General features: G+C 42.4%; 2 protein-coding genes across 2 annotated transcripts; both read right to left on the reverse strand.

Annotated features, from left to right (window-relative positions):
* Positions 1–645: 645 nt before the first annotated feature.
* c1r (complement component 1, r subcomponent) lies at positions 646–7,229 on the reverse strand (the record flags this gene model as incomplete). Its single annotated transcript, XM_079164926.1, has 14 exons — positions 646–775; positions 1,088–1,462; positions 1,830–2,041; positions 2,133–2,338; positions 2,431–2,505; positions 3,576–3,710; positions 3,836–3,914; positions 4,041–4,159; positions 4,308–4,455; positions 4,546–4,751; positions 5,177–5,317; positions 5,400–5,583; positions 6,572–6,785; positions 7,126–7,229. The coding sequence occupies 13 exons, from the start codon at positions 7,227–7,229 to the stop codon at positions 1,096–1,098; spliced, it is 2,190 nt and encodes a 729-aa protein (XP_079021052.1). The 3' UTR covers positions 646–775; positions 1,088–1,095.
* An 844-nt stretch (positions 7,230–8,073) lies between these two features.
* Positions 8,074–12,559, reverse strand: c1s.2 (complement component 1, s subcomponent .2). Its single transcript, XM_079164192.1, is given in 12 exon segments — positions 8,074–8,756; positions 8,758–9,061; positions 9,150–9,224; positions 9,346–9,480; positions 9,577–9,658; positions 9,752–9,867; positions 9,955–10,105; positions 10,459–10,652; positions 10,906–11,031; positions 11,686–11,866; positions 11,972–12,170; positions 12,467–12,559. Coding segments are annotated over 12 exon segments (2,088 nt in total). The 5' UTR covers positions 12,481–12,559; the 3' UTR covers positions 8,074–8,245.
* Between the last annotated feature and the right edge of the window lie 425 nt (positions 12,560–12,984).

Below are 12,984 nucleotides of genomic sequence, written 5' to 3' on the forward strand. Positions count from 1 at the left end.
AAGGAGCAACAACAATAAGGGCTCTGCTACGATCGTGTTTAAGTTGTAATGTTATTAAGCTACAAAAAGAAGACTGATATTTGTATCTATACACAATTTGTTTTAAAATGCATATGTGTGACCAATAAGAAATATCTAAACAAATGCTCTGAGGACCCTCAGTTATTGATCCTTTAGGATTTGTTGGAGACCAAACCAGAGTTATAAAAGAGAAGGCTAAATAGTGGACTTTTATTCATCATGTGGACACAGACACAGCTTCAAATGAATAATAATGTTGCACCATATATCTGCTGGATATGTAAATACACCGTTTAGTAATTTCCACCACAATTTTACAAACTTGTTCTGTTCACTGGATTGTGTGACTAACCCGATACTAGTGGTAGATTACTATTTGTAACAGCTGGCTCTTTAATTGACGATTGTGCTTTACTGTGCTCGGCAAAGAAGAATATCATTATTATATTACTTATTATGTACGTACCTGCTCGTGATTAGGGGATACTTTCTTTCTTACTGAAATGCGAAAATTGCTTAAAAACTGAATGTTTAGTCTTATACCTGCTCATCCTGTACTGTACCTCACCATCACTAAAGAGGAAGTCAAATTATTCTTCCACATTTGTTTTTATTTGGCATATCAGCACACCGGGTTTTATTAAGATAGTGATGAAATATAGTAAATGCAGTTCTCCAGCATGGTCTTGTTGATCCAGTCTAGTAGTTTGGGACTCGGGTGTAGAATCCAGAACGTCTGCATTCAAAACCCCGGCTGACGATCCCAGAGAAGAAGAGAGGAGATGTGTGAATCAACATGCATCAAAAGGCACATTTAAGTTTGTATTATTTCACTTTATTCAAAAAATGCTTTTGGAAAATGTTAATACTATGTGATGACTTTACAATTAGTATGACATTAATTTAATAGTTTTAGGACATTTTTAAATTGTCCAAATCATGATTTGTACTTAATAATGTAATCTAATTTCATAGCTTTTTGTTACATTGACTAACACTGCAGAAAGAGTATAGTTGGATCAAAATTACTGTAGTTCTCTATTTGTATCATGTTGTAATGAATTACTGTAAATTTCAGTTCTCCTGCATCATCTTGTTGATCCAGTCTATGTAGTTGATGACTTTGGTATAGACTCCATATCTTCGCGGCTTTCCGCAGTCAACCCCCCAGCTGACGATCCCAGCAGCCCAGAACCGTTTGTTGTCTCTCAGGGCGTAGGGTCCTCCACTGTCACCTTGGCAGGAGTCCTTCCCCCCTTCAGGGACTCCAGCACAAAACATGTTGTTTGTCAGACTTGGTATATCGGTCCTTGTCCTCTTCAACGGAGTGAGTGAATTACTGCATGTCTCCTGCGTCACCACAGGGAGTTGCACATACTTCAACTTATTTGTCAAAATCCGTGTGTTGTTAGTTTCTGTTAGTCCAAATCCTGAAACCAGTCTGAAAAAAGTAGAAGAGACAGTCATATGGTGAACTCAGCAGAAAAAAAGCAAAGCTGTCTAGGAGCTGGATAAGATTCACATGGTCCACGGCAATACCCCCAACTCCCCCGACACTATCGCAATAACAAAATCTGTCTGCAGAAATATAAACACCTGGCAAAGCACTCAAACCACATCTGTTGTAGTTCCAACTACAGTCGTTGTCACTAGGACCAGTTTGCCACGATGACACTCACAGACTTACAAGGTGAAAACAATACCATCATTGACTGATTTCACAAAACTTTAAGCGGAGAAGATAAATAAAATAACATAAAATGGATAATATAGCCGAATGAAATGAAACCCAGCAGTTGAACATTTACCCCATCGTGCCAGTGTTGTATGTGGCGCCCTCTGCTGGCAAACATATTGGCATAATGGATGAGTTGAATGTGATTGGGTCTTGTATTTTGATCAAGGCAATGTCATTGTTGTAGTCTACATTGTTGGGGTTATTGTATTGAGGGTGAATGTGGATCGAGGCAGCCATCACAGGAGAGCCCATCAGGGTGGCGTCAGTAAGTCCCATGTAAATCTGAAAATCAACAGCATAGAAGGAATTAAATGTCAGTTGAAAATCATGGAGGCAACGGGCATGCAGATAACACCTATAGCAGCACACTTACCCGTATAGTCTCTTTTGAAACTGGATTTCCCTTTCTTATGAAATTGTGAGCTGCAGTCATTATCCAGCGGTCTCCAATCACCATGCCTCCTCCTCTGCCTCCACCTACACTCAGGAGCACTTGCCAGGGGATGGTATTTTCTGGAGCATCACTGCCTCCAATGATCCTTTCATAGCCAGAGATGAGTTCTGTGGGCTGGCCACAAACTGGAGGGATACAGACGTATATGTATCTAAGTACAGACTCTGTGATCCAATTAAGATATACAGTACATTAGCTTTGTAGTGGAAAGCAATACCTGGTATGCATGTTGGACTGACAACAATATCGTCGTTGGATCTCCACTTTCTGTCTGCCTCACAGGTGTAGTCAACTGCAGAGCAGGGAGTTTGATGTTAATCTTTATCTCGAGTGATGAAGAAATGTACTCCAGAGTGTGTCAGTACACCTTGACATCACTGTTGGATGGGGTTACAGGTGCAACAGAACACATTTCTGAACACACCCGTCAGTGATGCTTGGAGGGCAGTGAAAGTTATGTTAAGTTAAGTTGGTGTTAAGTTACTAGTGACCAGCAGCGTTTAGCCCAGGGGTGTCAAACATACGGCCCGCGGGCCGGATCCGGCCCGCCACGTCATTTTATGTGGCCCGTGAATCCGCCAGCAAAAAAAAAAAATGTAAAAGTCGGACAATTTACAAATATCCGTTGTATCGCGCACGGCGGAGCTCCTCCCCGATCCGCACGCGCCGGGCAACCATGATGCTGATGTGGCCCCAGAGCGACAATGAGTTTGACACCCCTGGTTTAGCCCATTTACTGGAAATCATGTATATGTTACACCACAAGTAACCAAAAAACATAAATAGTGTGCTTTAAAAATGTATGTAAGTTAATGCTTTTTCATTTCTGCACTGTTGAAAATCAATCGGTTGGGAGCATTCCGATTGTCTTTCAACAGCTCTCAACATACCGACGCCTGAGCCGGCGGCTCGTAGCTAACGGTACAAACTATGGCAACAGTGCTGACAGAGCTAACAGTGTTGACACTGCCGGTGTAACCGGCATATGAGAGCAGTGCAGAGCAGTGGCAGTGAGCTAGCCATGTGGGGCATGCGCTGGCATGCACTAAAAGCGCGTGTGGCCGGCCCGGCTATGTCAACATAGCAGAGAGAAGCTCGGATGACATCACACAGAGAGAGGGCACATTCATTCTCTGCATAGGTCGACATGACTCCAATATATCTCTACATAGCATATAGTTGTTTGCTGCTATATTAATACTCTGAATGTGGTACATTGCTCCTTTAAACTGCATTGCCACGCAATGATTATGTATTTACATCAAAGTTTCAAGAGTCGGCTAATGTAAACCAACGGCTGGTGGTATTGGTAGGACAAATCTAAAACTGTACATCATAGAAGAGTATATATTAATACCTCACCATTTATACCTCCAAGGAGAGAGTAAAATGGTTCGTTACAGTGATACTGGACAACAGAACGGTACTGATTCTGAAGGCCAGACAGGAAGGTCACCCCTCCATTCAGCAAAGGTGCAGGTTCTCCACAATCAATTACTGCAGAAGAACAAAACAAAGAGAAATTACTATTTTGCCGGTAAGACTCAAGTTGTAGTTAATCACAATACAGATTCCATTCATTTTTAGAATGGGTGTTATGTCTGAGCTTAAAGGTAGCATACTGTGGCATTCTGGCAGAGGGAGGTGCCACTTTGTATTGTTTTGGCACATGGTAGAGAAACCCTCGACCTCCTCACCGTCCTGACAGAGAAAAGAGAGGAACTGATCAAACATCGGACAATATCTGCTTTTATATCGCTCACAATGACAAATAAAGAAGTCCGCCATTGTAAGAAAGGAAGAAAAAAAAGTGAAGTTTCATCTAACCATCATCAGCTTGTATCCTTGTTCACAGCGCACAAAGATGTAGTCTCTGTAGAGATATTCGGTCAAGATAGGAGTGACCCTGCCTTTAGCCACATTACTGGGAGATGGACACTTTACTCCTGGAAACACCATGGACAAGCAGACATGTGACATCAGCTGCACACATACAGTAACCAACTGTTACCAACTGGTGGAAAATGTTTTGATAATCAATAGCAGTTTAATTGCTCATCGGCTAATTTCTGCTCTCATTCCTCTCTCCCTCACTGTGAGTGCTGTAGTCCAGGCTCCAGCCTTTGCTCAGGCCTTCATTGTCAGTGTGGTAGTCCAGTCTGACAGTGTTGGAGTTTGTGACTATCAGACCTGGACTCTTTCCACCACACAGCTTCATGGGCTCTCTGTCTGGGATGGTCAGCTTGAAAGAGAGGAGTGCACAGCTCAATATTTAACATATCTTTTTATGCTCAGTTTGTTTCCATTTATTTATATAGCGGCTCGTCATTACCAGCAACCAATGATAAAGACAGTTTGGGCCTTGCTCAGTGTCCACGCTCTCGATGTGGAAGATGTCGGTGAAGTTAAGAGTGACGGTGAAGCCAGATTCTACATCAATATTGTACTGACAGGACACAGCTTGAGGCGGGGGGTCCGGGTATCCTGGACTGAACAGATGTCCTTCTAGCTCATCAAATATACCGCCGCCGCAGGATACTGGGAAATCGGTAAAGGAACATTCAGGTTAAATTCAATCAGTTGCTTTCTTAATGCTTCCCGGTCAGTGGCCCATTCGTCAGCGGCCTAGCAACCTTGTAACAACATGGCACTGCTAAATTTACTAAGATCTACTGTTCAATAAAGTGTATTAATTAAAGCAGACTCTCTGATGCTATTCAGATTCTTTGAGAGCTCCCTCAAAGAGAAAATCCTTATCGGCTAAATCTGAGTGTATAACAATTTGTCATAAATGGTCAGTTCCTTGACACAAGCATCCTTGGACTGAAACAGACATTGGATTTGGTCGAAGTAGTTGAACATTGTGTGACTGAGCATTGTTCCCCCTGCCTCTCAGCCGTAATACATACATACATACATACATACATACATACATAACAAGTGTGAATCTGCACAACACTCACACACACAGCTGCGCTGGTCTGGACGAAGCTCATAGCCGTGGTGACAGGCGCAAAGGTATGAGCCAAGGGTGTTGAGGCAGATCTGAGAGCAGAGAGGACCTGAGCCATCCTCAGGTTCTGGCGCAGAACACTCATCCGAGTCTGATAATGAGAGACACGATAAGTTAGTGGGAGGTCGCTCCGTAGTGGAAGAGTGAAGTGACAGGAGATAGATAAGTGCTACCTATTGCCTGGTACTGTGCAGAGAAGCCCACATTCTGATGGCGCTCTGGGTTGTTGTCGTCCGTCTGGAATATCAGGGTGAGTCTGTTGCCTGGAGACAGGATGGGCTGGTTGCCTGGATGATGCCCAATAGCCGAGTTCTCGTGGCCACAAAACTTTCCCAGGATCTTTGCATCATAGAGAACCTGAGGGGTCATAAGAGGGATCAAATCTTCATCATGAAGAAAGGGTTTAATACACCATGCAGCACTTATCAGTAGACAAATCTATTACAGGGTTGCAGTTGAGTCACCAAACTGTGAGTCAAAGTTGCATCCAAATTCGTCTTTCTTTGAGTCCAAGTCTGAGTCTAAGTTTAATCAATGCTTTCATGTTAACAATGAATTACATTTTTATGTGTATGTAAGGTATCGCTCAAATTGACAAATTAGCACCAGACTCTGCAGTTCCCCTCAGCTCCACAGAGGTTTTTTAACATCTTTCAGCTCATTGCTTTGGTTTAATGGCTCGCAAGCTTAAGGTTTTGGTTCATTAATATCACTGCACTGATCGACGTATGTTTCAGCAGCAGCTCTGGTAACTCATTGTATGCTACGAATCAAACGGAAGGCAGTTAGAGACTAATGAACGTTAGCGGCTAAAGAGGCACATACTTCCATCAGGAGTTAGCGACCAAAACAGAGTGAAAAGTAGAACAAATATTGGACTAACATATACCTGGTCTGGTGGCCTGAAGCACAACTAATTTAGAAATGTGTTGTTTACAACCCATTGTACTGCGGCCAAGTGGCATTTGAACTTAACTAATATTGTAAACCGTTCTAGTAAACATTTGTTTTGGGAAAAGGGGGGTGAGCCGCCTGTGAACAAGCAAGACCAAACCCCCAAGAAAGAACATAGGGCTGCCTCATTGTGAGATTACTACCACTGAGAGACCACTGTATACCCACCATGCAGTTAGTAATACTGAGATACACTAAAGCATATTTTGGCAATAACAGCAAAACATGGAGATGTATGTACGTAGTTGGTAGAAAAAGTGTTCTAGGTTAAGTCGTCAACATTCAAGCCTGAGTCAAGTTGACTAAACTCGAGTCACACTGTAGTTCAGAACTCAAACACCACAACACCGGTCTTTTGTTTGTTTCATATGTGTTGAAAAATAGCTCTGACTGTGAGGGCGTCGTAATAGCAGCCTGGAGAAGCTTCAATGTCCAGGTGTGTGAAGGTGATTTGGATCTGGTAGCCCTCGGGCACACTGAGGTCCCACTGCTCCAGCAGGTTGGGAGAGTAAGGCTGGGGATACTGGGGGGACTGGACCGCCCCGTGCATTACAGGCTCTGGATCAGGCAGCCGCCGGCACTCACAAGATGACACATACAGAAACCTGGAAAAAGTGCAGGGACAGAGAGAGTTCGATCTGTTTATCAGTTTGTGGTCGTCTGAGCTGCAGGTCCAAAGTTAATGCAAACAGAAAAAACAAACAGAGTGACACAATCAACCCTGCAGTATAATACTGTTGAGGGTTTACATATAGTGGCTCTCAGTCAACCTATTAAACACTGCTCATTTAATATTGGTTGTACAGAAGATCCAAAATGAAATAAGAAACAGCTCCCCAATGACAGCAGGTATTTACGGTGAATTTTGGAATCAAGCTAGAAATTCACGACAAAAACAATTTCATTCCAACAAATAAATGGGTTTTAAAGTTCATCGAAACTTACAAGATGATACAGAAAGTCCACCCCATCTCTCGATTGAATGTTATATCTGAGCGTGAACTGATCCGCTGCTGCAGGAGCAAATGCCTCACCTTCAAGTGAAACATTAATGTCACCAAGTCTGTAATTTCCAGTGTTTAGCAACTCACTGCGTTGATGCCAGGAATAAGCCTTGTTTGTCTTGGCAAAAACAAACGAGCTCTTGACTTTGAATTGTAGAAAAACAGGGTCGATGCTGCAAATAATTCCTTTAAAATAGAGAATTAGGAAGACGTTGTTAAGTAGACATCTCCAATTAAATTATTATTAAATTAAATGTTATCTCCTTCATTTTAGATTATCTATTGAGAATAACTTTAGAAAAAACTTCTCAGATCCCATTTTTTAAACTTTGGCTCCTTCACCCATAAACCTCATTCTACCACTAGAGGGCGCTATTACACTTTTGACTGCATCTGCAAAGAAGCAATTGCATTTGAGAAGCAGACATGTTGTTTGTGGGTATGAAAACATTGCGTGAAGCAGCTGATTGAGACAAATAAATACAGGGCATTACAATAAAAAAAGAGAAAATTATATGAAATTGTGTTTGTTGCCATCTATGAACATTTCCTGTGTACAGTTCATCCAGGCGGTTGGTGTAAACATGATTATGATTTTAGTCCACATATCATATAAATCAAGATAACTGTTCCAGCTGAATTGTTTTAAAACATTATTGTCGTTATTGTTTTACATGTGAGGGCATTTGTGTCTGATGAAATGCTTTATCAGTGAAACACTCAGCACTGAGTGAAAGGCAAACGTATAAATTATGAAATAAACATTAAATATTAAGTATTCCAGTGTATGGAGACCCCTGATGGGAAACGTGTTATTGTGTGTATCTGATGATTAACAGACAACATTACAGTACATTATTAAATTGGTTGACAAACACATTCTCTGCAGTTGATTTGCAAATTCCTTTAATACAAAAGGGAAGTATAAAGTAACAATGTGATCACAGCATAATGGTATTATGATTGGTACATTTGATTTCATAAACATTTATTTGTATGATATCTGAATCAGTCCTGAAATTGATTACATTATTATGTTTAGCAGAGAAGCATTTTCTCCCTCATCTTTCCCCTTTCTTAGACTTTTCGACCGTATCTATTGTCTCCTTAATCCAGTCCACATAATTAGCCACCTTGGTATAATAACCCTTGTACTGCTTTTCTTCACAGGGGGGTCCCCAGGACACAATGCCAGTCAGATGATATGGCTCATTGCCTTCAGTCAACATAGGCGAAACAAACGGACTTCCACTGTCTTGCTGGCAGCTGTCCTTTCCATCTGCTCCAGCACAGAACATGTTATTCGTGAAAGTCATGCGTTCGTTAGCTGTAGGTGCGGACGGTGTATCCTGACACTTTGTAAGGGGGTAGGCCCCAATATGAGCGTATTTTAACAGAGCAGACGTGTACAACTTAACCGATCCTGTCTTTGATTCTGCTTTCCCCCAGCCTGACACTGTGCCTTGCTCATCTACACTGTTTACCTCTGGCAGACAAATGGGAAGGAGGTTTGGGCCTAAATTCACCCTGGAAGCTAATCTAATGAGAGCAATATCATTGTCAAAATTGGAGCGTGCTACAAGGAGTGCCTTTGTTGTAGTCGGGATGAATTATGATCCTCTCACTGTCCATGATAACTACATTAGAAAACCTGTCTCTTATCGTTTTTCCATCTACCAGTCCACCATACAGTCTCAAAGAGGTTTCTTCTGCCGTTTCCACGACATGAGCTGCTGTGACAGCCCATCGGTCATTGATCAATGATGCTCCTCCTCTATTCGGCTCTTTAATCAAAAGATGCCACGGTATCTCTCCCAATTTTGCATCCTCACCTCCCAAAATTCTGGCTACACGGTATTTTTCAGGCTTTCCGCACACTGAAATACACAGGAAGTCATCAATAGATTCATGTGATTCAATATTAGCTAATACGAGAAAATGTGAGAAATACATTTAAGGTCGTACCTTCAATGCATTTCGGCATCTCTGTCTCGCCTCCACCTGATACCCATTCACCAATGGCACTGCAAGTGTACAAGTCTGAAAGATTGAAGAGAGCATTTCGGTGAAACAACGAATGATTAACAAAACCAGAACACTTTGCATTCTTAAAAGCTAAGGAAAGGAATCAGAAAATGGTGTACAAGCTTCTTATAATCACCATCTCCTTCCAGCGTGTAGTACGTTGAGCTGCAGTTAAACTGGATCTGGTCTTTATACTGAGAGTGTATGTTATCTGAGTCCACCAACTGAAGGATGCCACCTTCTGGGATATCAGGAAGTCCACAATCCACAGCTACACATGGGGGGAAAAAACATTGTGAAGAACAATGTGAAAAAAATAAGAAAATCAAGACAAATTTTCAGCAAAAATGGTTGCAGTCAAACTCACGTTCACAGACGTAATTGGGAGTCCATACGCCTGTATTCTGACATATCGCCACATACTGATTTGACAGGGTCTGGTTGCCATCCTACTTTGCAAAAGGAGAACTTAATTAGCTTAAAAGTGGCTTAAATACAACAAATGTAAATCTATTAAAACTTCTGGTTCTCTGTATACTCACAGTATTTACAACGTAGCCAAGATCACAAGTTACTGTCACTGTTTCACCCTCATGATATTCTGGTTGCTGAGGAGTCACAGTGGAGTGCGAGGTCACCACTGCTGGACAGACCTTGTCTGAAATGCACATGTGAAAAGAACAATCATGATCATTGTCCAACAAATACTGCTTTCCCATGTGAAGGAGTGAGGAGGCTGCAGTACCTCTGGTCTTGAAGTGGAGACTGAAGCCTTTGTTTGTGCCAAAGCCATCAGAGGTGAAGCGGATTTTGACACGATGCGAGTGAGTGAGAAAAGGAGATGGGGGAAGCGTGTGGCCACAGAATGGCCCCAGAATCCCAGAGGGAGTCTCAATCTGCAAACAAAACACCAAAGGTGATGTCTCACATTGTGCATGTCTCGACTTCCTCTCTGCTCAGTTCACTCTGGTGAAACACACATGTGTAGGTGTGTCCCCCAGCCTGTACAGTGCCTATAAAATGACTCACCGCAAATATAAAATAAAACACGTTTGCACAAGTATTCCCATGGAAGAGAAATCCACTATTATTTAAAAAACGAAAATGTGTGACACATAAAATGGTTCAAATAAGATGTGTACTTGTCGTTAGATCCATGATCACAACGCTTTTGTCTGAACCTCCACTTTGGTTTCACCGAGAAGTTTTAGAAAAATGTGGTACTGAAGTATTTGAACTCAACACCTACACTCAGTGCATCTATGCATTGACCATCAGGGCTTTGCTCCACATCGAAATCCTCAGAGAAGTGCAACTCCAGTTGCAGGGTGGCCTCCACAGACAGCGTGTACTGACAGTTGGCATTGTCTGCATATGAAGCGGGCCAGGAGGGACTGGATATGTCCCCGTTGTACAGCCCTGACAGATCCTTAGAACAACTCACTGTGTTGAAGAAAACATTTCATTGTCATCACAGTCAACGAAATCATTGATTACACAATCAGCCTGTGCTGCTCCTCGTCTCCCTCCTTTTCCCCCCGGGTTGGCCTGCTTCTGCTTCCTCTATTTCCCTATTTCCACTTCATGTTTCTGTTTAGTTTCACCTTCCTTGATTCGTCTTCCTCCGTCTAATTTGAACTCCTCATTCTGTAAGCTATGCACTGATCCTCGTCGTGAGTCGTGACAGTGTTTGTACCCGTGCAAGTGTGTTTGTCCACATCCAGGTAGTAACCATGGCGACAGGAGCAGTGGTACCCTCCGATGTAGTTGTGACAGAACTGGGTGCATCCGTTGTCAGGGTCGTCCTTACATTCATCGAAGTCTGAGAGAGCAAATGAATTAGAGGGTTAGTTTAAAGGAACACCTGCTGTTTTGGTGGTGATGATTCACTTACTAAACCCCAGACATTTGGGATGAAACTCTTACAGTAGAGCACTCTTAAAGTAATACTGTAGTTTGAAATTCAGGCAAGTGCGCTTAATCGCTTCATTCAGAGTTGATATGAGAAGATCAACATCACTCTCATGTACTGTAGCCACAAGACGCTTAGCTTATTTTAGCATAATCTCTGAAAACAGAGAGGAAACCACTAGCCTGGCTCTGCACAAAGGTGAGGCAACAGGTCACGACTTAGATCAGACATCAGCAGCACCTTTGAACTGAAACTGAAAGTCTTAATGATAAAGATAGTTCAGAAGCATAGGCTTTACTTATTTAACCCTAGACTCACATAACCCTGGACTGGATTATTGTAGAAAGTTTCACTTATGACATTAAATACATCTTAAAATGTAACTGTGTCCAATTCAGCTTAACTATAAACTGCAACCATTGAGAGTTGTTGTCTAAAAAGATCACCTTCCTAACAGTTAACAGTGTGATTACAAATTGAACTCTTGAACATGGAAAAATAAATGGGCACAAATACGACGGACTTTGGTGGGACTTTTACAACTCTTTCTCCTCTACATCTCACCTTGTTCGCTATAAAACCCTCTGAAGCCGGTGTGCCTCTCGGTGTTTGAGTAGTCGGAGTGGAACGTGAGAGAGAGGCAGCCCCCCGGGGAGGAGAGGAGCGAGGGATTCACAGTGGACTGAAGCTCCTCAAATTCCCTTTTGCCACACAGAACTGAGATTAGGTTTCCATTTGAAAAGACCTGGAAAACAATAGTGTTGTAGAGGACACAATAACATTACTGTAATCAGTTATTAACCATGACTTCTTACGGGACAACCATTTGAAGTTTCTCGTGACCCCTGACCTTTACTGCATCGTTTTCACAGTCATGGCTGTCCTCCAGGTCCAGGTGGATGAGCTTGATGGAGAGGGTGTGACCCTTTTGGGCACACCTGCTCCAGTTCATACTGGCATGGGGCAAATATCCAGTGGGATACCCTGGAGACTCCACCCATCCCAGCAGCATCGAGTAGGCCGGGCGGGAGAGTAGGAGAAGCAGAAGACTGGGGGAAGGTATGGAAGTTATACAAAAATACGAGGTGATATATTGTAAAGGAAAGGAGAGGGAAGCGGAGAAAAGGCAAGGACAACGAAGTTAAGAAAGAAAAAGGTATTACTTAATGTGAGAAAGTCCGGTTACACATACAAATTACAGAGAACCAGAGATGATGAATCACAAAAATACTAATTAACAATGCCAAAACATCCCTCCATCTTACAAGTACTCCACACCTCTTTTGCTAATCATTACAGTGGGGTAATTTAATGTACTAATGCAAATGCAAAAATCCAAACCCACCTTAATCTTATCATCGTGATCCGATCAAATCCATTCGCAAATAAACTACATCAGCATCTCTCCTTCCCCTTTTCTCCATAATTTCCTTTCCATCTCTCGCTCTTTTCTTGCTACCCCCCTCCCCCCCGTTCTCTCTCACTCATATTTTTGCAAACGCAGGCATTTTTTCAAATTAAATTGTTTTTTTTGTATGTTTTGCAGTAACGAGGGAGTGACTGCTGGTAAGTGGGATGACAGGAAGACAGACCGAGCCAAAACCTTTTTAGATCGACTGTTAACTACAAAATCTCTTTTGCAGTTTTAGCTCAGCAACATGCCCGCGCCACTGGGACAAAGGTTAGGTGGAAACAATGGCGATGGACTGAAAGGAAAGGGTGTAGTGGAGAGAGGAAATATCTCATTGTGCTGCTTTGCTATGTGCAGTAAGAGTGCCAAAATCAGCCTTTGGTCCTGTGGCTATACGGAAACACACACACAGCTTACTTCGCAGTGAGAGGGCAGGAAGGAAACGAGGAGAG

Source organism: Pholis gunnellus (assembly GCF_910591455.1).
Source record: "Pholis gunnellus genome assembly, chromosome: 8".
NCBI classification, from domain to species: domain Eukaryota; kingdom Metazoa; phylum Chordata; class Actinopteri; order Perciformes; family Pholidae; genus Pholis; species Pholis gunnellus.